Source organism: Impatiens glandulifera, chromosome 8 (assembly GCF_907164915.1).
Source record: "Impatiens glandulifera chromosome 8, dImpGla2.1, whole genome shotgun sequence".
In the NCBI taxonomy this organism is placed as follows: Eukaryota; Viridiplantae; Streptophyta; class Magnoliopsida; order Ericales; family Balsaminaceae; genus Impatiens; species Impatiens glandulifera.
Genome location: NC_061869.1, coordinates 15,450,908 through 15,476,259, shown reverse-complemented (window position 1 = coordinate 15,476,259; position 25,352 = coordinate 15,450,908). Strand labels below are relative to the sequence as shown.

General features: G+C 33.7%; 2 protein-coding genes across 2 annotated transcripts; both read right to left on the bottom strand.

Annotated features, from left to right (window-relative positions):
* Positions 1 to 5,720: 5,720 nt before the first annotated feature.
* Positions 5,721 to 10,618, bottom strand: LOC124912060 (5'-deoxynucleotidase HDDC2-like). The gene is made up of 8 exons (XM_047452616.1): positions 10,144 to 10,618; positions 9,050 to 9,174; positions 8,821 to 8,858; positions 7,222 to 7,332; positions 7,053 to 7,132; positions 6,239 to 6,275; positions 6,116 to 6,157; positions 5,721 to 6,020 (listed from the first exon to the last, which is right to left on the bottom strand). The coding sequence occupies exons 1-8, from the start codon at positions 10,435 to 10,437 to the stop codon at positions 5,938 to 5,940; spliced, it is 810 nt and encodes a 269-aa protein (XP_047308572.1). The 5' UTR covers positions 10,438 to 10,618; the 3' UTR covers positions 5,721 to 5,937.
* Positions 10,619 to 11,647: 1,029 nt separating this feature from the next.
* LOC124911812 (importin-9-like) lies at positions 11,648 to 24,986 on the bottom strand. The gene is made up of 33 exons (XM_047452334.1): positions 24,755 to 24,986; positions 24,277 to 24,338; positions 24,042 to 24,134; positions 23,734 to 23,905; positions 23,409 to 23,524; positions 22,639 to 22,725; positions 22,428 to 22,544; positions 22,262 to 22,325; positions 22,032 to 22,174; positions 21,551 to 21,598; positions 21,382 to 21,450; positions 21,109 to 21,184; positions 20,158 to 20,288; positions 20,008 to 20,067; positions 19,747 to 19,801; positions 19,584 to 19,648; positions 19,433 to 19,494; positions 19,208 to 19,331; positions 19,070 to 19,127; positions 18,836 to 18,948; positions 18,603 to 18,680; positions 18,446 to 18,508; positions 18,264 to 18,359; positions 17,776 to 17,885; positions 16,297 to 16,486; positions 14,253 to 14,367; positions 14,013 to 14,125; positions 13,862 to 13,939; positions 13,308 to 13,373; positions 13,087 to 13,218; positions 12,925 to 12,981; positions 12,770 to 12,850; positions 11,648 to 11,962 (listed from the first exon to the last, which is right to left on the bottom strand). The coding sequence occupies exons 1-33, from the start codon at positions 24,879 to 24,881 to the stop codon at positions 11,912 to 11,914; spliced, it is 3,072 nt and encodes a 1,023-aa protein (XP_047308290.1). The 5' UTR covers positions 24,882 to 24,986; the 3' UTR covers positions 11,648 to 11,911.
* Positions 24,987 to 25,352: the final 366 nt, after the last annotated feature.

Below are 25,352 nucleotides of genomic sequence, written 5' to 3'. Positions count from 1 at the left end.
ATGCATCTATCGCATGCGGAAAATACTATTCGCCTGCGACAGATGCACAGTCGCCTGCGACAGATGAATCTATCGTAGGCCGAAAATGCAATTCTGTGCTTAATTTTTGTTCGGTGCTTAATTCAATTTATGTTTTGTACTTAATTCATTTTCTCGATTCGCAGGAGATAGATGCAACATGTTACATTATTAAAAAAAGGGTTGCCAATTTCCCCAAGACTTATCATCCGATAGATTTCTCAATATGTGATTGTAATGTCTCTACGAGGTTGTCATTACGTTATTCAAAGTTCTCCAAAAATTCATAAACATACAGCTTCGACAATGACTTAATGGAATATTTCATGGGTGATGAACAAAAATTCATGACTTGTTGGAGCACTATAGATAAGGTATATTTCCCTATGAATCTGAATATGAAGCATTGGGTCTTGTGTGAGGTGCAACTACAAGATTGGTGAATCAATGTTTATGACTGCGAACAGGGATTTATCAAAAAGAATTTTTATGACAAGTTCATGAAACCACTATGTGAAATGATTCCATATTTGTTTCTAAATGGAACGACCGAGTTTGATAGGAACAAGTATCATAACTTCAGTTTGGAAAGAATGTCATATGTTGTAATACCACACCCAAGAGTCCCCAAGTGCACCAAGAGTGGAGACTGTGGTGTTTTTACAATTATGTATTTGGAGTACCTTATTGCCAAATTGGATATATGAGCTGTGATCACAGAAAACATGGATTTTTTTAGACAAAAATGGGCAGTTAGGTTATTACACCATATAATAGACCCATAGAAAATGGATATAATTTAGCTATGTATTTTTTAATGTAAACCATATGTATTTTTGAATGTAAATGGACAGTTGTATTATTTTGCTAATGCTACAATGGTTGTATATATTTTGAATGCAAATGGTTATTTTGAATTCAAATTGTTATATAATGTAGTATATATATATATATATAATTTAGTTTATAATGTATTAACAGCAGGACATCGAGAAATAGCAGGAATGCATCTGTCGCAGGAAACAATGCATCTGTCGCAAGCGAATAATACTTAATCACCTGCGACAGATGCATTGTCGTCTGCGACAAATGCACAGTCGCCTGCGACAGATGCATTCCTGCTATATCTCGTTGTCCTGTTGTTAATACAATTGTTGACTGTGTAAATGACAACCCACTTCAAATGACAACACTTAACCGCAGTTTGATCAACAAAAAGTTAGTACATCAGTTTGATCAATAAAAACAGCAGTTTGATCAACAAAAATAGCAGTTTGATAAAAAAAATTATTACAGCAGTTTGACAAAAAAAATTAGTACAACAGTTTGACAAAAAACAACAGTTTGATCATGCCAAAGATTGGGCACTTGATTGTGAAGGTTGTGTACTAGTTTGTGTTGGTCTTGCAGTAGATGGTGCATGCATCACTGTTGAGCATATTGCTTTGTTATGACCTAGACCGCCACATGAGCCGCACCGTCTCCGTTCCTTACGAAGCGCACCTTGTGATGATCTACGCTTTCTTGTTGGTCGTCCTTTCTTAATCTTCACAGGGGGTTTTAGGCAGACTCGTTTCTTGATATGTTTGGGAATGTCCCAAGCTTCATTATGATGAAAAACTGGATAACATGTCTCCGCATATTCCTTGCACCACGATTCAGTTGAGTAAAACCTGAAAAATTATACATTGAACATAACATAAATTGAACATAACATATGGAACATAAATTCTCTAATCTTGCGCACAACTCATATGGAACCGATTTCCGGAAACGGGCAGCCGCCAGGGCATGCGTACAAGGAAGACCGGGTACATCAAATACCCAACACGTACAAGTTCGGCCATTGAAGTCAACTTGAAAATCAAATTCACCGTCATGCACATGGAACTGGAATCGATTAAGTGGATAAACGCTGTAGAATCTAGCATTTTCGCCTTCCTCACGTAATAACTTTTCATAATATGGAGATAAATGTTCGTTGTGGTTGGTTGATTTTTCTCTTCTATGATTAAACCAATCTTGTATTGTGAATCTTAAATAGTCAGCTAATGTTGTTATGAGATATTTCCTAGCTTCCCTGCACTAACTATTAAAACTCTTCGCGTAATTGCTTGTCATTTGATTGTATCGCGAACCGGGAAAAAAAGCACGACTCCATCTCTCCACTCCAATTTGTTCCAAATTTTCAGCAATACTAGGGTCTTTAGTTCTGATCCTGTCAAAATGCTTCTAAAACGTGGACTCGGTGTATGCGCGAGAAGTCAAATCAAACTCAACATGGCAGTTATCAGTTTTAAATTTGACCATTATATTCATTTTGATGTGGTATGTGCATGCACCGTGATGTGTTTCTAGAAAAACAACGGGCAAGGAGTTGGCAATACTTGGGTGTCTATCAGATATGAAGACGAGATCCGGGACTGATCCAATTGCCAACCTTAGTTATTGCATGAAATATGTCCAAGAGTTATTATTCTCCGAATCAATGATACAAAAAACAACGGGATATAGTTGCTCAATCGCATCCAATGTTATCGCAACCAGTAGTTGACTTCCAACCTTGTGCTTAAGAAATCTAGCATCGATGCACAATGCAGGACGACAACATCCTATGAAACCCCTAATTGAAACCCCTAGGGACATGAACATATACCTGAAGTGGCGTTCCTCATCCGTCTGGATGTCAGTTATGGTACCTGAGTTCTTCTTCTGCAACATGAATAGGTACGATGGAAATTCACCATAAGAATCCTCCACAGTTCCTCGCACCGCCATTAAGGCATTTTCCCTTGACCTCCAAACCTTATTATATGTCAAAGTTAACACATAACTTGTATGCATGTCTTCCATTATTTTCTTAGGCATGTGGTCATGGTGATGGTCCATGTATTTACGTTTGATACACTCCGCAATTACCCATGATGGTGCTTGCCTCACATTGTGTTCTTTTACAAATTTTCTGATCTCAAACATCTCCGAGAATTTTCCTTTCTTAGAACGCAATTTCCACTTGCAGTTCTCAGCCATACATTTTACAAAACAAAGATTTTTTGTTGACTTCACCACTTTAAGGATAAAATGATTAGACATCGCATGTCTATGCAACCTCAATTGTATTTCTTTTTTGTTATCAAAAAACGTACCCACTTCCAATCCGTTTTCAATTAATGGAGCAGGTGTTTCGATCTTGAGTGGTTCATATGAGAAGTAGTTCTTGGTTCCCTCAGTATGGCTGAATGTTTTCCTAGCATGGGAAATGCTTGGTTGATTTGGGAAAACATTTTGCTGCTCAAAAACATCTTGATGCTTACATACATCTCACTGCTCAAAAACATTTTGCTGCTCAGATACATCTTGTTGTCTTCGGAAGACATCTTGCTACTCACATACATTTCGCTGCTCAAAAACATCTTGCTGCTCAGATACATCTTGTTGCCTTCGGAATACATCTTGCTGCTTACATACATCTCGCTGCCTTGGGAAGATATCTTGTTGCTCAAATATGTCATTTTCTGGTCTTTCACTTTGTTGAGTTGAAGGTATTGACTTCTCTACTAAAGAGACACATAGTGGGGCGCGATGATTGGGCAGTGAAGACGAGAGTTCTTGTAAATAGAACGCCACATCGCTATCTCCAATGATTGTTGCAGGAGGAGAATTCATCATTAACATATTATACTCACTTTGAACACTAAGTCATATCTTAATTTGTCCACGCCAATAGAATTATAGACAATTGCAACTAATTCGTCATATGTAGCATTTCGGGGTACATTCACACCTCAACATAAACTTGAGACAAAAGAACTAATACCACCATCATCAGTTTTCCAGTCTCCATCAAATAGGAGAAAAACACTCACATACATGTGATCTGCAATTGATAAAAATTCACAGAAGTCAGTGTTAATTGCAGGCGGAAAATGTATCTGTCGCAGGCGACGATGCATCTGTCATAGGCGGAAAATGCATATGTCGCCGGCGAAAAATGCATATTCGTCTGCGACGGATGCATTTTTCGCCTGCGACAGATGTATCGTCGCCTTCGTCAGATGCATTTTCCACCGTAAAACCAATCAACCAAACTCTAAAACCATTTATCCACGACCTAACCTACACCCTAGACTCTAAACGACGAAACCCTAAACATTCTTTCCATTTCAGCGATGAAACGACGAAGGTAGCGTAAACGGAAACACAGAAAACTAACCTGAATGCTGAAGACGTTTCGGTTTCCTTGATTTTGTTGAAGACGAAGGCAGCGATGATGAAGGACGTTGATGAAGTACGTTGGTGGAGAGGGAGGGAAATGGGAGACAAGAAACTGAAAGTCCCACTGACATTGAGTTCCCATTTTTTATTTTTTTATTTGAAGGGCAAAAGAGACTTATTCCATAGACTAAAGGTTATATTTGAAAATTTTAATTGATCTATGTTAAATTTGGAAATAACCCTCTTATGAGGGTTATTTCGTCAAATTTCCCGTAAAACTTAACTTAATTTAAAAACCAGTTATATTTATTTATTTTTTGTATTTTAAACTTTGTATTAATATAATGATTTATTATTAAATAATTATAGATTTAATTATTTATATTTTTATATGTATATTTATACATTTAAATTATTAATTTTATATAATATAATAGTTTTTTATCATCACTTAATTATTTTTATAAACTTATTTAAAATATCTTAATTTAAAATAAAATAATTTAATCATTAGTAAAAAAATATTACAATATTTTCCAAAAAAAAATATTACAATCTTACTGAGAATATTTTAGCTCAGCTTTTAGCAAAAATAAAAATAAAAAACTAAAAAGTCTTTAACAATATTCTTAATAATTTTGAAATAAGATAATTGTATTAATTTTTATTATTATATTTTAATTATTAAGATGATTTAAATTAATTATATATTAATTAAATATTTATTAAAATAATTAAATAATGATAGATTTATTATATTATATGAAATTAACAATTTAAATGTGTATATATATATATATATATAAATATAAATATTTAAATCTAAAGCCGTATTTAATAGTGAATCGTAATGTTAAAAAAATTAAAATCAATAAGACCCAATTTAAACATTAAAGTAAGTTAGTTAAGAAAAAATAATTAATTTGGAAGTTAAACCTCAAATAAGATAGTAATAAAAAGGGTCTAAATTCACTTAAAAAACTTTTATAAGAACATTCTTTAAGTACAATATAAGTCCTATTATGTTTTTTACATAAAATTGGTAATGTTACCCCCAAATAATTATAAGTGAATATTTTTTTCATTACTATCAAATCAAATTGAGTTGGTGAAAAACATTTTAGTTGAATCTGAATATGAAAAAATGTAACATCTATTATCATGTTTTCTAACTAACAATAGTATGATCATCTTGGTGAAAAATTAAAATAACATTCTTTCACTTTCTTATAAATGAGTTCATTCCTAATTAAGACCTTCAACTTAGTCCAAAATTTTGAAATATACCTCTAGATTTACATCATTCTGATGTACACTTTAAAATCTTAAAATTCTCAATATTTATGGGTATATTAGATATATATCAAAGTCATATATAAGATTAAGAGAATGTATGTGTTGTCTTGTAAAACATTATATTGATCATTTAAAATGACTTAAAACATTCATTTTAGTGACGAAAATAAAAGTTACAAATACCGAAAAACTATTCTAAAGTCTAATAAATTATATAGCAAAATATGTTACAGTACACTTGAACTATCAAATTAGAGCTAGAACTCCTTCCTATGATTTCAGCATACTCAGACTAAAATAAATGTAATCCTTCTATGTCCAAGCAAAGAGAGACATGATGAAAATTCTATTTCGAAGCAATTTAAAATGCAAAAGTTAACCTCAGGCTTCAATAGATTAGATGTTCGGTTATGGCTTGTTTCCTAACTTCGAATTTCTCCTAGAATGAATCTCTGCAGCCCACCTCTTGCCTATTTCAGTTTGAATTTTTCCTTAAAGAAAAAATAACATAACAGAATATCATATGCTTGTTTAAGGATAATGTGAAATAGTAGTTCAAAAAGAATGATTAACGTCTTTGTTTTACCTGCAGTTGAAATGAAAAATTCATCCAGCACCTTCCCATGTTCTGCATAATGTTAAAATGGAGGAATAATTATGAAACAAAACTCAATTAACCGGAATTTTTTTTATCTCGGACATTACTTACCCTTTTCATACTCTAATGCTTGTAGAATCATTTCAACCTGAAGAAAGATTCATATGGATTAGATAGGCATATGAGACAGTATTAAGCATTTCTTTATGATTCATTAAATCTATAATAGAAAAAACATTTGTATTAAAATAACAGAAATTGGACATAAAAACAATAAGTGTAAGTTGGGTAGAGATTTTGACACATGCAGTGATGGTTAGAATCCTCAGTTTACATTGAAAAGGATAAATACTATACTGTTAATTAGATCATAGATCATAACAATAATACTCCAGACTTATTGCTCCTACATAATCTCTAAAGTGTTCAGAACTTGTTCTTTATAATAGAATGGTTCGTTTATTGCTTTTTTTCCGCAATACCCAACCTGTTATGTATCTTTTCTTTTACTCCCTTGTTTTGTAAATGATTATGTCTTCCATTATTAAAATAAGACTTCAGTCTTTCCTAGAAAAAGAAAAATAATCTAACTCTCTTACAATCTATATATGACAGTTTTAGCGCCTCTAATCTATTTTAAATCAGTTAGTGATTTCAACATATGACAGTAATCTGCATGCAGATGAATGGTATTGAGTTTTGTGTCATATCTAAACCAATAGTATGCCAGTACAACAGCCACAATTTACATTCATCAGGAGCAAATGTCAAGCCTTTTGTATTTTAATTTTTTTTAGCAGCTCAGATATCTTTTGTCATTAAACCTCTTCAGGAAATTTTCTGGCTCAGTCCACTATGAGTAGAAAAATACATTAGTAGAAATACTTAAATTCATTAGTGAAAAGTGATGCTAGAAATTACATACTTTGTCAAAGTCTTTGACAAGATTAGCTTCCAAGGTGGAATTAGTTTCATACTCAGTCCAAAGTTCCTTGATCTCTTCAGCTATGATCCAAAAACAATGAAATGAACTTATTATGTAAAAAGAAAGCAATTGCCAAGAACATGACTAACAGTATTATACTAGTGAGTACCTCTTAGCCCTCCACCAAGAATTGTGCACATCTCATCTAAAGCTGCTTGCTCCATTCTGCTCTTTTCCGCTTTAGGCACACCATCATTAGGGGTTATATCTCCAACAATAGCTATAATAAGAATAAGAGGAACTCGTAACTTGATAAAACCCAACAAAGCAAAAAACTAACTACTAAGATAAAAGTATTCAATGAAAGAAGGATTATTATATATAAATTGGCTTCATTTGGAAACACTGTAACATTTCTCATTCAAATTTGAATGCAGATGGGATCACATTTGAAAACTGAAATTAGTTTGTCTGTCCAAAATTTATCGGCACTTCTCAGCCGGATCCTACAGAAGCATTTCCATATAGGCCCATTGATGCCTACAATATATATATATATACATATATTTACATATTTATATATAAAGAGAGAATCAATTTCTTTCAATTTTGTTTATAGTTCGTTTTGTTTAATGTTAATTGATTTGTCCCTCAGCAAAATAAAAGAGTGAATAAAATCAAAATATTTCAAAAGAAAAATATTGCTAAGACCCAACAAGGTTGATTTTGAATGGAGAAATCAAAATTTAAAAAAGGTAAGACAAAATACTGATTATTTCATATATATTTATTAGGTTAGAAGTTCATATTGCTTTTTGAATTTAGATTAAATACTTGTTTTGCTTCTGTGTCGGGCTTGTTTTATTTCATGCACTTCTAAAAATAACTCAAATAATTTTTCATCATCTACCCTTGGTTAACTTCATTAAATTCTTAAATCATCTCTATACAATTTTTGCAGCTCCTTAATCTCAATATTGCCTAAAGTACTTTATTTCTTTCCAAAAATCCATATAAAGACATTAACAGAGTTAACCGAAAATGATGATGGGAAAGAATTTGAGACATTCTTAAAAGGTTAAGAAACAAAAAGAGCCTTCGCAGGTTGAGGAAGCAAAATAAGTTTTTGATGCAAGTTGATGAGGCAAAATGAGCTTCTTTCCTATTTATTAGTTAGAACTTTAACATCTCAAATATATATATATATATGGTAATATATATATATATATATAAGGATAGTGACATGAAATATGCATACCATGTCTAAAATTTTAACCAAAGTGACATAAATAAGGACGAGAATTAGATCAATTTCAATGTAACATGCTATCTATAACAACGCTGCAATGAAATAATAATAACAGTTCAAAAGAGGTCAAAAATATTTACAGTCTCAAAGATCAATCAGACCAAGATATACTCTAGAAAATGGCTTAAATTGTTTTCTTTTAGAACGTTGGGTTTCGCAACTCCTTTGGAGTGCAACTAATCCCCATAAGTTAAGCACATAGCCCACAAACACACTTAATCAATTTAACCAGATGTGCCCGAACCCAGAACCTCAGGGAGGTTGGGGATATCCATCTCTTTTTGCCGCTAAGCTAGAAGAGGGGATAAAAATTGCTTAAAGTTATAGAGTATGCTTGTCATAAACAAGTAGACAGATCCTAAAACCTTCTCCTATATATAGATCATGATATCCTTGTAATCCAAATTGTAATTTAAGAGATATAAATCAAAAAGGGAAAACAACAAATTCAAATGGTACCTTCAGCAATATCATGCACAATTGCTATCTTGATGCACCTGCTCATGTTAATGAAAAAAATTCAGTAAGTGCATGGATAAGAGTCAGTATGAAATCATTGTAGTCAAATAATCCAACATGAAGAAACTCTCCCAATAGGTGGGATTTAATGAAAAATAACAAAATGGAAAATGTACAGGAAAAAAAATGAACGAGGAATTGGTACTAACAACTTAAATTCATATCTAACCTTTCTCTATTGACACCAGGAAGGTCCTCAACAATCAAGGCCATCAATGCCATTCGATACATGTGATCAGCAATGGATTCAGGACCCACTATCTTATGATTGACCCACCCCTTCCTTTTTGTACTCTGCATAAATATGCATGTGGCTCACATTAGTTTACATGACAAAAGAAAATATGAAGCAGAGAAGATAGAACATCAACATAAACAAAAATTATTGGCTAAAATATTTAGCAACTGATATTGAAAACTTTGTACGAAGGTCAAACCTAAATACAGTTGGCACGCCAATTTAACCTTCTACCTGCTCGATATAATATAATCAGATCTAGAGCAGGAAACTGTAAACGATTTGAAGGAAAGGCTCATACTAAAGGAGATCCAGTAACCAAGTTTTGTCACAGCTTTCAGTACAAAAGAGTTGGATAACATGGGTGAAGCAGCTAAGTGCATTTTCATTGAAAATGCCATGACAAACAAAACGAAGTGGAGATTACCAAAAAGGAAGAATAGAAACTGGAAAGAGAGCAGCAACACATCTCTTCCGGAATCAACTATGATGCTAGGGGAAGGGAACGAACTTGAGTTTCACCGCACTTCATATGTCTTATTTTAGTTAATCAGCTTCTTGAGATGATTTTCCTGAAGTCATGACTACAGCAATGCCACGACTTATACTTATTTGATCCTATTTATATCACAGTCGATGCAACCTTCTCTATGTCTATGTCTTTAATGAGGTTTTCATTTTTATCAAAAGAAGGATAAAAACACCAAGATATGAAGCAAGACTGCATTTGAACTCTTCTCTCCCACACAGCCCAACATAAGCCATATGATGACATACTTCAGCAATACAATAAAATCTTCTGAATTCAGCATGCATAAGGTATTCAGTTCAAATCCAAACTGGAATGGATCAATTCTTGTATAAACTAACTATATTTCAGAATTGCTAACAGCATGCTGCCAAAAGTTGTCAACACTTCTCATTCATCAAGTGTTCCTTATCTTGGAAATATGATCAAACAACATTTATGCATGCAAATCATCCATCCAATATTATAACAAAACGAGTAAGCTATTGAGACGAACCTTAAGGCTATGGCACAAGGTGAGAAAATCAATGACCGAAGAAGTGGAGGAAGAATCTTTCCCTTCCTCGGACCCACATCCAGCTTCAAGTCCATTGGCCTTGGATACAATCGAGGAATTTCTAGGTTCTGAACTTGGGTATTGGGTTCGAACAGATAAAATCTTTGGGGTTTGGAACTCATTGAAAAAATTGAAGTTGAATATGGTCCGATGCCAGCGATGAGGAGGAATAGAACGATTAGGAGAGAAGGAAGAGCGGGAAGCGGTAGAGATAGATGAGAAATGAGCTGCCATTGTCGCCGGAAAATGAAAATTGAGGTAAAATGGAAGAATGGTTTTGTGGGTATTGATTGTTTTTGGCTGCTTGTGCCGATCTCCTTATAGACTGGCGCTTATGTGGGGCTCCGGTCGTCAAATGGGAGATGGCAAAGGAAAGGTCTTTGCTTTCTTGTTTATGGCTGCCTATTTCGGCAAAAGCTGATTTCAGCCTCACTTTGGCAATTAATGAGCCGTTACAAATTCTTAGAGCAAATTAAATCAACTTGTTTGCTTAGGTTATATAAATATTTCTTTTCATGGGAAGATTATATTCTTTCTCTTTTAGATTGATATACTCGTAGAAGTACTATCTGTATCCGTGAAGTGACGCTTATGCACAAAAGTGAAGAATCACATCCCATTTGTTATTTTTTTCACTTTGTATATGTGACGTTTTTTTAGTGGATATAGACAATGCTTGTACGGGTATAATCGAACTAACCGTGATTAGTCTTTCTCAAAGTCATGACCTCGGTTAAATAGAGTGGTTTTAGTAACAATCGAACATGAGTAAAACCCTAAGACTTTTAGAGCATACAAATTTTGAGTTTAATTTGGAAAATTATTTTCTAGAACATCCTTTTTTAAAAATATAGACAATGCTTGTATGGGTAGGATCGAATTAACCGTGATTAGTCTTTCTCAAAGTCATGACCTCAATTAAATAGAGTGGTTTTAATAACAATCGAACATGAGTAAAACCCTATGACTTTTAGAGCATACAAATTTTGAGTTTAATTTGAAAAATTATTTTCTAGAACATCCTTCTTTAAAAATTTAGACTTCTTTCTTGTTACACTAAATTTTTGAATAAAATTTAGTGTAAATATAATTCAAGCGAGCTGATTGTCGTCGTCGTTACCAACCTCCTACACTACAATAATACCCAAATTGTTTATTTGCACTAATAAATCACAAGCAATTGTTTTGTTCATCTCATAAATCAAATTTTGTGGAGATTGAAAAATGAACATCACATAGTTTAGGATGGCATGATTGGGCGACCCAACATTCCAACCTTGTCATTTGTCTGTCAACCATAGTAACAACCTAGTTTTCGATTTGGGCATATCATAAGATTAAGCAACGCTAATAACACACAAGAAATGAGGGAAAGAAAATCTAAACAAATCAGGATGAACAAACAAAAGCTCATGATAGTTTTATTAGTAAAAGATAAAACTGCTTTACAATAAACATGTAATAATACTGATATTGATACATGAATCTCAAACCGAATCCATCTTGAACCAGTAATTTACCAGTTTACATAAAAATATATTTAAAATAAAAAAATACAAACACAAACTCTAAAGTACAAAAAGGACCTCTGGCCATTACAAAACTCAATCAAACATTCCCACATCCTTCAATCAAATTCTAAAAGAATTGTAAAACAATCAAAATTGAGCACCTTCTTCATTCAAGCCATGATGGGAAAATTGAAGCATCATCTCTTTAGCACCATTTCAATTGCATTTAGCTGAGGCTTGGTCAAACTCTGAAAAAATAAAACAGAAACAGTTATCATTCTAGAACATATGGCCATTAAAAAAAAAAAAAAATAAATGTTTTAAGAAATATGTTCCAATGTAGTAGAAAAATAACAGGGTGTACTTTAATGGAGTAAAGAGTGTGTCTAGAGCAATAGTCTAGTGTTCATTTGTTATCAGCTTTGGCCATAAGTTAGAACCAAGAACAAGTTTCTCAATTGAGAAGAGATGAAGACTTTTTACAGAGTAGGAGTGACGACTAACCCACTAGGGCAGCTTAAATGAAAAGAGTTTTGATTAAAAGAATAAAGGTCTCAGGTTCGACTTTCACTAAAAACGCCCTCATTAAGTGGGGGTCATGACTGTGGCAGACCGTGCTAACTTCTTCAAGGGAATAGATTTCTGGTTTTCAAAAAAGGAAAGAAAAAGAGAATAGAAGTAACGTCTCTAAATCTTATCATTTTGCTTTTGTTTGCTTATTTGACTTTTTTCAGTCATACAAGTTAAGTTTATTTTTTGTTTTTCGATACACAGCCTGTTGAGTTTTTCTGTTATGCTAGTAGTATAAAGGATAGTTAAGGTGAGATCATAGGCATGTATGAATTGATGCATTTCTCTCTCCTAGAATTTGGGCATTCCCCTTATCTATTTGAACTCTGTTTTCTCTCAAACTATACTATATTTCTGCCCTAAATTTCTCAAATAACAAATTCATGCTCTATCCAAGTCAGCTTATATTGATGGCTACATTGAGAATTTCATAAATCTACCAGAAGCAATGAATCTTGAAGTAAAGAGAGTCAGATCAAGTCAACCTGGCAAAGATGATCAAAAAGCTGTCTCTCACTTTGGGAGAATTTCAGGAAGAAATCCGCAAGATAATTTGTCAAATTAATCTGCAAGAGCCATTCAGATACATTAATATTATTGTAAACTAATGACAAGTAGGTTAATCAAGAATAGTCTAGACCTTGTTTAGAGGATCAGAAGAACTTAGTAGGTCGTCTTCATCATCATCATCTTCATCCTGAGCTCAAAGAGATTACATCAACCAGTCCGAGAGAGATGATTAAGAAATGGGAATATATTTCTTAATTTTTGCTAAGAAAATGGGAATTTGAATTATTATCACCTCTTTAACAACTTTGGCAAGAGCATCAAGATAGTCATTAGAGTTCATACTAGGCGAGATGCCAAGTGTTGTAGATACAAAATCATGCTTAAGTTCTACATCCTCTGCTTCACCATCTTCCCATTCGCTATCCTGTCATTATAGAATATTGCAATATGTTTACCACTCCAAACTTTAGATTAAGCTATTAATAAATCCATAAAAGGTACATGAACAACCACCTCATCATCACCACCTAGGACTGGTTCTTGAATTTCCATTAATGCATCAGCCAATAAAGCCATTATCTGTAATGAAAAAAACACAGGAATTTCCGACATCAGGGAACAATGAAAAAGCGTCTTCACTTTAAAAAAAATTTATAGGGCTTTGGACAGACTTAAGTAGCTTAAGCATAAATTGAGCTCATTTGATATGTAGTTATAATTTGCTTTGCATTCGAAAATCAAAAGCAAATATGGAATCGAAGTTCAAATGCTAATACTTTCCTCAACATGAACAAATGATCCTAAAGCATATAATACCACCATGCTTGAGAATGAATACATCGGCCCCATTTGAACACTTATAATTTATGTTTATATATGTTTCTGTATCCGAATGCACATGAGAAACAACCAATAAATTTCTCAATCTCTGTCTCAGTAAGTTCAGTTTCCAAACATAATCTCATCCAGATATATTTAGATCCAGAAATTTTGTACCCAGGTAATTCTTAAATGGGGCCATTATTACTTTAATCAGTTACTCTCCAAATAAATTGACCTATACCTACCTTTGCAGGAAGTGGTATCCAGGTCCATTGATCTGGAGCTGATTTAGCCTTTGAACGAGTGATGATTCCATCGGAAGTCTATCCATTAAAGCATATATTAGCTACTAAACAAATCAAACACTAATGCAATTTGCACAAAACTACTGTATACCTTAATCAGATACCCTTGAACACTGACTTTCCCTAACTGAACATGTTTTGAGGAGAGTAGTAATGCCAAAGCAGATGTGGTAACTTTAATTTGGTAGAATCCCTGCACTTCCCCTGCAATAAAACCTCATATTCTACTAAGCCAAGTTCTTCCATCAAATTTGCAATTTATTCTAGGTGCTATAATTCTGTAAATCAATAATTAGATGGGATAACTATAGTAAAGGCCAGTGATGATGACCTTGCTGCTTTGTCCACTCTGACATCACATATGCAAAAGCATTGTCATGACCTTCAGCGGGAACTGAGATTAGCAAGTCAATAAATTGTTCTACATTTGGGGAACTCATGTGGACCTGCATTAAAAGAAAACCGAATGAGATTAGGGATGTAGGGTGAAAGCAAACACATACAGCTATTGAATCGGCTACATTATGCTGCAGTTGAAATATTTGGAATGTGCTAACAATAGAGATTAGTGATGAAAGAATATCAGAACATGATAAAATGGTCCCCAACTGCAAAATATCATGAGTAGAACATCTAATCATTTTAAGACACAAAATATGTTGGGCTACATTTGTTTAGCTACAATAGAAAGTATTAATCCTACTGGAATTTTAATTCTAATTTTGATAAACTATTAAAAAATAATTAAGATCTAGAATTAGACCACAATTCCAATTATCCTCCAAAAACTAGGAGGGTTGGGGTGAAGGATTTGAGCCCTTTTAATATCTCCTTGTTAAGCAATTGGCTATAGAGGTTTGCAAATGAACAAGACTCTGATACGAGAGGAAGGCTTAGAGCTAATTGAATGAAGAATAACTGATAGACATCTTCTCTCTTTTATCTTCAATTATTATTTATTCAATTAGCCCTAACCCTTCCCCTCATATCAGACTCTTGGTCGAAGGCTTGTATTGTCACAAAGTATGCCAATGATATTCTTGGCTGGACAAATAAGAAAATAAAATGAGCCTTTTGGTATTGCTTTAGAAAAATCCATTACACGACAGTGTAACGCATGAAGGTGTGAAATGATAATGTGAAGGCTTGTATTGTCACAAAGTATGCCAATGATATTCTTGGCTGGACAAATAAGAAGATAAAATGAGCCTTTTGGTATTGCTTTAGAAAAATTCATTACACAACAGTGAAACATATGAAGGTGCTAAATGATAATGTGAGAACTAAATCTATTTTTGTTTCTAGATCTGTATACATAAACGTTTGGAAACTAAACATAGTGAGAACTAGATCCGGATACACAAACTGTAGAATTATGCAATTACTTGCACTTAACATGTTACTTTGTTTACACTCAACATGTTAAGTGTTGTCAGTCTTTACCTTTATCACATTCAATGTCCTTTAAATATCTAAATTTCTAATGTAAATCATAACTCACTATCTAAATAATATTTTTCCCTCTCTCAAAATTTCTACATGGTATCAGAGCAGGTTTTTCCAGCTTGAAGAAACCTGTTCACAATTTTCCGCTGCCTACTCCAATGGTGGAAATAGCCATTGGAGAACTCAAATGATTATATTATCTCATATTTCATAAGTATTTTTTATCTCTATTTTATCACCACTATGTTAAACAAGCGGGACATCATTTCAAAACTGCACTTTATATCTCGGCCGAATCTGCACATCTTCGTGTCTCGAGAGATTTTTTCTAACATTTCATCTGTCCAAAAAATTATTACTTTTCAATTCAAGAGTTGGACGAGTCAGAGCAAGTGCCAAGAGCCACTCCTCTGACGAAGTGAAAAATGGATTAGAATCGGTCAAATTGAAAGAATGTCGTCAACATTTTCATCTCCTCGGCAACATCCTCTCCACTCTCATAGCTGCCCAACGCTTTTCCTATTAGGTGGCTGACATTCTCACCAAATCTCTTCCCAAGTGGAATTTCGAAGAGTTATGTGGCAAGTTGGGTACTCTCAATATTTTTACCCAATTTGAAAGGGAGTGTAGAATTATGCAATTACTTGCACTCAATATGTTGCTTTGTTTACACTCAACATGTTGAGTGTTGTCAGTCTTTACCTTTATCACACTTAATGTCCTTTAAATATCTGGATTTCTAATGTAAATAATAACTCACTATCTAAATAATATTTTCCCTCTCTCAAACTTCTACACAAACATATTGAAAAAGAGCTTCCTAATTGGGAAAATATGAACACAAAACATATATAAAAATAGTTATCTTAGCTAAAGAGATTTTCTGAGATCAGCAAAATTGTAGGGAGATCCAAGGTAAAGAAAATTACCAATCTTGCAAAAATGAGAATTAATGAGCTTCTTAATCCAGCAATAATACAAGATTGCAGACGCCTGACAAGAGCCGCAACCAAGTCTCTGATATGCTGTGCCATTTGTGTTGGTAGATGCAAAATAAGTTGGAGAATAAAGCTTCCAGCAAAAAGTGATCCAGAACTTTCCATACTAGGATCAAGAAGCCTGAATGTAAATAGTTCAAGAAACATATTCATTTAGTGGAAACATTGACAGATTTCATAGCTTCACAATCATTTTAATACTAGCAACAATTAATTCAAGTACCACTACATATCAAATTAAATGGAAATTAATTTCAGGTGATGAATTTGAAATTAATCACCTAAATCATGCAGTCTGTTCCATCCTTCGTATTTCTTGTGGGCGTGGAATCGCCAATGAAATGTTTAGACAAAATGTGATAGAGTTCAAACTCTAGGGTTCAAACAATTCGAGAAAGGGTGGTGAGAGGCCAAGAGAATGCATAGAAGAAAATAGAATCCTTTCATAATTATATTGAATAATTAAAACGATAACACAAGTCCTTTATATATTAGGCTAATCCTACCATAATTCTAAGTCTATATAAATATATAAACTATTACACTACATAATTACCTAATCAACTAATTAAAATAAATAACAATAATTAAATACAATTATCTACTAACATATTTATCTAACTAAGAATTTGGTACACATGGGGTATGATAAAGGGTTAGACAATCCAAAGGTGGAGATACGACGACAATGGACGATCCAGATTAATCTTCTAGAAAAATTAATGGTTAGAGGTAGTCAGACAAAAATAGTAAATAAGACCCTGAAGTTTATTAGTTATCTACTTCTGCCCCAAGTTGTAAGATGGTTATTGGAGGCAACTTCTATACATTATAAATAGAAGTTTGCTGATAAATATTAGGATATGGTATTAATTGAGTTCAAGACTCTTTTTAGCTATGGAAGTTCTCGATGATTTTTTCATCTAAGGGCTTAAGCTGTTCCTTTCTCATCTCTTTCTTTGACTATCCAATTTCTATTACAAACACTATCTAAATAGTTGAAAATGTAACACAATTGTCCTAGTATAGTTTAGCTATTCTGGCAAATGTCCTCGAGTGATTGGCCCTTCCCAGCCCTAACATATTTCTAGTATCAAATTGCCACATTGTTCTTACACAGTATGAAGCATTTTGTAGCCAAATTTACTTTAAAAAGTTGATCATTTTATTGGAATCAGTGGAAAAAATAGCACATGCAAAATTAGATTAAAAGACTAATTGATTAAATATGAGAAAGGTCTGCAAGTCATCATACTCACCAGAAATGTAACTAGAAATGCCTTGATTGAAATAAGGAGAATCATTCCCCACAGATCTTATGCATTTACTAATGCAAAGATCGGTTTGAGGAAATGAAAAAATCTATAGATGCACACAGATAATGTAAAGGATACAAAAGAACAGAATTACCTTGAAGCTACATCAAGCAAACTTCTCATTGTAAATCCAGGATCAACACCCCAACCAAGAATTTTTTCCTGACTCCCAGATATTAGAGCAGCTAAGCATTGTGTTGCATTCTGATTTACAAAAAGAAAAATGTTACTATTTTTTATAGATTAAGGGTGTGCTTAAACTGAAAATTAAATGTTAATACCGAGTTAAGTTTGTGAAAAATAAATGTTGAATAAACCAAATGAAAATATCTAAATTTTAAGTATCTGATATGTAAGTTGGTTTTATAAAAGGTAGAACTAATGTCGGGAAAGTACTTGAAGACTATTTACCTTATAAGGACATAATAATTAATTTTCAGGGTTAAAGTTGTGTTTTGGACCCTCTTACTACATTAGCATAGTTTACCGAATTAAACTAAATAATTAATAACAGTTATTAAATGAACTTAATTCAAATAAGCACAATATATTACCAAAAGAAAGTCAGGAAAAGTATATAACCTGCAATTGACTATGATCATCAGCTTGAAGGATTATTCCAACAATGGAGTCGAAACAAACATCATATATAGGTTTCACTACATCAACCGGAGAATTCTGAAATTACAGAACTAACATCAGTAGAGTAAGCAACCAACCCAATTTGCTAGATTAAGCACAGAACTATAAAAAGTAATTAGAACCTTCAATAACATTGTAACAAGATCCAAGGCAGCTGCAACTGAACCTTCAGGCTGTTGATGAGGCTGACCAATTCCAAGGGATATATCAATTAGGCATTTCCTATTTACTTTACCTAACGTTAAGCGGCATGAAAATAAAACAAAAAGGAAGTCTTACTTTACTCAGAAGCGGTCCAACAAAAGGTAAGACTCGTGAAACCAGTGAGCAAGCACAGCCAGGAGCTTCTTTTATTGCCTAGAAGAAATGAGGAAAGAAAAACACAATCGCCTTGAGTGTACAAGAATAAAATCGAGATGAAAAGCATGCTAGTTTTACAGAGGTCAAATCTACTTTCAGGTAGATTCTAAAGAAAAGTGAAAAATCAGAGACAAGAGGCTAGCAATTATTACCTCTAAAACTTCAAGGGTTCCGATACTTACAAAAGGATCTGAAACATACTGTGCCCATGTGTTAAGGAGAATAGGCGACAGAATAGGTTCTATAGTTGCTAATGTTCCGTTCCCTACAGCAGGTTAATAAAAATGGAACAAATCACCATACAATAATATTTTGGCAGACACCAAAACTAAATATGTAAAAAGAAAAATTGAATCACTTGAGATGCCACATAGGTTTCAACCCACCGGCTTTTGCAGCAGCCTGTAATGTTTCAAGTACCAGATGCATGGTCTCATCAGATGCCTGAAAAGACCGAAAATAGAAAAAGTATTATATTTAACTTAATTAACATTTGTCCAGGCAATAAAAGGCAGGTATATTACTTGGTTGAGAAGATCCGTAAGTGATGAAAATAAACCAATTAAATGAGGTTCAAGAACTCCTTTGTTTGCACCAGGCAGTAGTTCGCAAAGAGCACGGCAAGCACCAACTTTCACAGGTGGGGGCCTATGGAAAAATCATTTCACATGTAACTCATTCTTATCCTTATCCAGAAAATCCATAAGCTCTTTTCAATAAATAAAAATAGGAAAAACTCTGATACTAACACATCCATCCCAATAGCCTTCATAGAAGCTTCAAGAAAATGGTTAACAACTTCACTGCTGATCTGGCAAGCAAAAAATAAAAGATATTGGTAGAAAGAAAGTTTAATAATACACCAAGGTAACCAAAAGGATAAGATCTTGCAACAGTTACCACTGAAGAGAACTTTGCAACAGCAGAGAAAACACGTGCAAAAAGAAAAGGAAACTCGTTCACTCCTGCATAGAAGTACAATGGTAATTTTCATGCTGAATTATTTTCATCAGACCAATTTACATTGAAAGATAATCTCAATCTAACTAACATCTTGAGCTACCTGTTCCCGTATCTTCAACAATTATTTGCTCCAATAGGTTTCCAAGGCCCGAGACCTATTTTTGCATGTCGGATTAAAGTATATCAAACAGATTTTTATTCAAAAATAAAATAGATTTTTTTGAAAAAGTAAAAATAAATAGAAATAAAATGAAGAAATGCTAGTTCCTTTTGTTTCATTAAATATATCAAAGATTTTAGAGTTTTAATAGATGACTTCAAAAGAATTTATCTGAATCTTGGCAGAAATAAAGTTACATACCTCAGCTTCAAGCAACTGCTCTGATAGAGAAGCGAGAGCATAAATAGTAGCCTCCCGTATCTGCCAAAAAGAAGAGTTTTATTTTCTCACTTGCGAGTCAAAAATGAAGAAATGAAGAACAGAAGATATATTGAGAGAAGAATCACTTGCCCTCCACCAGATGATAGAACCAGAAGCTTTTGCTCTTTGAGACTCATAAAATCGTCGTTTTGCAGCAGCAAATATGGCATCAATTGCCTTAATACCACAAGAATGAACAAGCTCTTCCAATAAAAGGGAACCTACAAGATTTAATTATGACCTAAGAAAGGCTTCTATAGCAGTTATCATCTTCAATGCAACTAAGCTCCATTAAGTTACTAACTAATTCGTAACTTGAAATCCAAAAAAGCAAAGAATATCCTTATTAAACATTGAGCCTATGTGGATGTTACAATCGTGATCCCATTGGAAAATCGCCAAAGGTTAAAACTGAAAGTCATTTTTTCATTTGCTATAAGATTTTTGTTTGAACCATGATCAAATTTACAAGCTTTGCCTAATCGTCTAGAGGGTGATCACAGGGTCACTGAATGAACTCCGATCGAATTATTTGGGACCACTCGTTATCAATGGGATGAAGGGTACTTCCAGCAAGAGGTATATTGAAGAGTTAGTGTTGGTCTAGTCGAAAGTCAAAATTTAACATTTATTTTCGAATCACCCAAGGGTTTGGACTTGAAAAGTTAATGTCTGAAGTTCGAATCTCACTGAAGAACTTTAATTGACGTGAGGCACCATGTGAGATGTTGTGCTAGCCTCCTATAGGGATTAAACCCTAGTTTGAAAAATAAAAATATGTGTTGGATCATGATCCAGAGATTTTTGTTGCTTCATTTGGTTTACAAATTAATTTTAGATTATGATACGAATTATAGTCTAATTTTGCTTCAATTAATATAGAGATATTTTCACGATGATATTCAGATTATTTTTTAGATTATTGTGATTTTTTACAAACATAAAGTATAGATTAATGAGAACATGATCAACGTGAGAAAAAAATGATAAAAAAAACAGGTCAATATAAAGGAACACAAAAAGCCACTCAGAACCACATACCAGAAATGCGACAACTGTAGCTGTTTTCATCCTCATCCGCAATATACTGGTTAGCATCCAATGACCAAGTTTGTATCTGGACAGGACACATGAAAAATGAGAAGTGGCTACTGGCTACATTGAAAAGAACAAAAATTATATATGCCGCTTATTAAAACATCATACTAATCAAGACGTCATAGAAACTAAAGACGAGTTCAAGATCTTAACAAAGGTACTCAATGGAAATACACAGTATAATGAAGATAAAAGGCAGGGAAACTAAAAGAGAACCTGGTGTTCTGTCATCTGAAGAAAAGCAATAACATGATAGATTAAATCTTCCATATTCTCTGTGAAAACCTAATAAATGCAGGAAGAGAATACCAGTCACTCGATAGCAATGGACACAATCAAGTACATATGGAAAATTGATTAAACAAAATGAAGCACACCACCACACCTTAACGAATTTCCTGCTGCCCACAAGTGTCAGTAGAAACTCAAAAAGCTGCACATTCAAATTTGAAATCCAACATATGTAAGGTAAAAATCAATAACATCAGTAGCACATGGAGAGCCTTCTAGACTAGTAAGGTCAAATGAATGCCTCCAAAAAAATAAAAGAGCAAACCCAAATGCATGTCATGGGAACATAAGTATTATTTCCATTTTCTTTTTCATTATTGTAATGACACATTTGGAACTTGCTGCTGTTGAAATATGTGAAACATTAATTTAAGGAACACGCAATTATAGTAGATGTCAGATTAGAAGATGGCCACAAAACAGTTTATATAGATAGAAACAATATATAATCATATATACATAGCAACCAACTGCAACATATTTAGTTTTATTTTAGTTATATAAGAGCCTCCATGTAAGTGATTGATAGGATACGTAAACCATATGAATCCTCAATGAAGCAATGGACTAATTACCTGCATGACAAAAGACTCTAGACTTTTGTCTGCTCCATCAGAATCATATCTCCCATCATAGGAATCATTTGTACCTTCAATTGACGAACTTTCATATACTCCAATTGAAGTAACAAATGTCTGCCACAGAGGCCCCACCACAGCTGAAATCAAGAAGATAGTTCGATAATAAAAGAGAAATAAATAATCTAGGAAAAATAGTAATAAGATATATCAAGAAAGAAACTAACCAGAAAATGGAGCTTCCGTAAGGCTACGGAAGTTTTTGACGAATTGATTCAAACACTTCAATACCTGATATATCTCCCCAATAAGACAGATATTAGGTCCATCTTCTTTTACCATAGAACTCAGATGATGCTAGTATATTCAAACAGATTAAAAAGAAAAACTAGCCTCTATTCTCATGCTCCAGTCATCAGGATCTTCAGATTGAACCGGATTGGCTAAAATAACCGAAAACTGGTTCATCCATGATGGAATCATAGGTGACATCAGCTCTGTAGTTTCTGTCTAAACACAGGAATCGTAGATAAGCCATTCAGTGTATGGAAGATATTTGGAGTACTAAACTTGCAAAATACCTTGTAGAGATCCTATAAGATACCTTGAATACACCACTCATAACACCTAGCATACATGTGCAAGAATACACAATTGACAAAGCCTTTGTGCGCAAATGTTTGTCATAAATCTGCAAAGAAGAAAAAGTTTTCCCCAGTTATCAAACTTGAAGATCAAATTCATACGCACATTTTATGAAGGAGAATCCACTTATCAAGCTTGGGATATACTAATTTCTCCTGTGTTTTTTATAACCAGGGCTTTTTCCCCGAAGAAGGCAAGCATATCATCCCACCACTTGAATCAATGTGTTCTTAGTGAGAATCGAATATGAGACCTCAACCTCTTAATTCAAGACTCTTAACACTTGAACTACACATGGTTCTCTCTTGTTGTTTTTCATGTACTATTAGGTAGATATTATAAAGAAAGCTTGATTCATAAAAAATCCATTCAAAATAACTGAAACAAAAACAACCTCTCCAGATAATTGAACTAGTCTCTTCCTCCCCTACCCCAAACAAAACCCCTTTCTCTCTTGCTATATATGTAAAATCCAGAAAATGAAGAACAGTTCCAGTAGAATTCTCTTTCCAGACACATTGAGCTTACAAGAATGACATCCAACTAAGTAACATCAACACTCTTCTCTTACCCAATACAGTCCTATGGAAAGGCCTATAAACCTAAATTTTTTATCATCTTATAACTATACAAAACACAACTCCTCACTTTTGAAAAAATTAATAAACTAAAGATAAAAAGGTTCAGGCAGTAACATTAGCATAAGTTTTACTGAATTAAAATTTTCACCTGAGGAGATGACACAATTGTATACAAGCATGGAAATAGAATACGAATTAGAGTCGGCATCATAGTGTCATCCAAGTCTCCAGATAGGAGAGCCAAACATCTCAATGCACCATGCACTGCAAAAAAGAAAAAAAAAAAAACATGAAATCTTTGTCAACAAAAAGGACTTGAGAAATAAAAGATCTAGCAGCCAAGCTAAATAGTAAGGGAATTTTTCATTTGACCAATTGCAAGTTCAAAACTGCCTACTTGTTATGATAAGCATGCATATAAAGCATGTTACAAGAAAATTAAGAAGGGGGAATTTTTTTCTCAGCAAAACTACCTCCATTCATATTGTACTGATCACCAATCAACTGTAGGAGGAGTGGTAATAGGTCAGGCCAATCATCTGGCCAGTCATAATGCCCAATTGATGCAACTGCCATACTTATTGCAGTACAGATTTTCTTGTTAGGATCATCCAGTGCTGATAACAAAAGGGGACGTATGGCCGCCTAACAAAATTATCAAACTAAATTAGGGATGGCTGAGTACAATTGGATGGATAAATAAAGAGTACAGCAAACATATACTAATTCAATATAAAAGTAGTGAAGATGAAATTTGTAAATGAGAAGGAACTAAGCAAACCTTTTCTTCACTTGACACAACAGGGTGTTCAAATGTGTCCTCATCCTCCTGCCAGTGTTTCTTGATGAATTGTTTTAGAAGAACAGCAGCTAGGTAAAAGCATGTTAAGTTTAAACTTTAAAGCATGTGCAATTGCATTAAAAGTAATTTATCTATGCCGCAATTCTTTCTGATACGCAAAGCCAATGCAACCCTGCACATACAGAAGTAGTCAAGCTACAACAGAAAAGGATATCTGGCGCAATCCAAAGGGTAGGTCTCTATTTGCAGCAACCTTTGCTAACCCACTTCCAAACCCTATAAAAGAGAATGAAGCAGAAAGGGGAGAAGTTGTCACTCTTAAATTCATTTAGCATTTGAACTTCAGATAATAAGAAGTAAAAAGGTAATTCAAATTCCAAATGAATTTGAAAAACATATGTTTCAATAGAAAATAGAGATTATATCTTGTGATCCTGGTTAAGCACTAAACCCTTTAGCCTAAAAAAAATATACTAATTTTATCATTCTAAGCAAACCAAAACCCATTACATCTCACATGTAATCTTACATAAATAGCAAAACCCAATATCTCCTACATTCGATTGCATTATATCCGGTTAAGAAAAGAAGAAGAAATAATCAGAAATGGGGAGAATTGGAAGAATCTGCTAAAAGATATCCAGATTTGGCAAACTACAGATACTGGGTTTGAGATTTGGATAATTAATTACCTGGTTGAAGTGAAGCCTGATTGAGGGAAGTTTCAGCGAAGGATCGGACCTGTTGATTCGTGTCGAGAGTGGCATTTAGACAGTTGATTAGCCAGTGCTGGTCTTGATCAACGGCGGCGTTCGCCATGGATTAACGTGCGATGATGATGATGAAGAAAAGTGTGATCTTGCTCCGCCTACTTTTTCCCGCTCTTCAGAGCACAGATTCACTGCGGCAAGAGATAGAGTAAAGCATTTGTAATTTGAAGGTTATATACTAATAATCTAGGACTGCTACATAGTTGCTGCATTGCTGGCACAAATCCACACAAGAAATAACCTAGACTGTCTTGTCTGCATAATTGTCATTTTTTTAAAAAAAAAATTCTATTTTTAATATAAAAAATTAGAGAAGTGACAGGAGAAGGGAATTTGAGAGAGAGAGAATGATATGTCACTAAATCACTGATTGGAAAAAGGATAAAAATTTATGAGAGAGAAGAAAGAGAAATTTTGTTATTTTTTTGGCTAATCAAATTGCGCCACATCATTCATCCGATCCTTTCTCAAAAAAATATAATAAATCTAGTTAGAGTACTTAATACTTATGAATACTTTA

What these genes read in the sequence shown, in the direction of transcription:
- LOC124911812 (XM_047452334.1), bottom strand. Translation starts at nt 24,881, where the DNA reads ATGGCGAACGCCGCCGTTGATCAAGACCAGCACTGGCTAATCAACTGT. An exon ending in TTCAGATGACAGAACACCAG is followed by an intron (nt 21,185 to 21,381) that starts GTTCTCTTTTAG and finishes TGTCCTGTCCAG; the next exon opens with ATACAAACTTGGTCATTGGA. An exon ending in TGTTGAAGATACGGGAACAG is followed by an intron (nt 19,649 to 19,746) that starts GTAGCTCAAGAT and finishes ACTTCTATGCAG; the next exon opens with GAGTGAACGAGTTTCCTTTT.
- LOC124912060 (XM_047452616.1), bottom strand. Translation starts at nt 10,437, where the DNA reads ATGGCAGCTCATTTCTCATCTATCTCTACCGCTTCCCGCTCTTCCTTC. An exon ending in TGTGCATGATATTGCTGAAG is followed by an intron (nt 7,333 to 8,820) that starts GTACCATTTGAA and finishes TTCTTATTATAG; the next exon opens with CTATTGTTGGAGATATAACC. An exon ending in AGCATTAGAGTATGAAAAGG is followed by an intron (nt 6,158 to 6,238) that starts GTAAGTAATGTC and finishes AACATTATGCAG; the next exon opens with AACATGGGAAGGTGCTGGAT.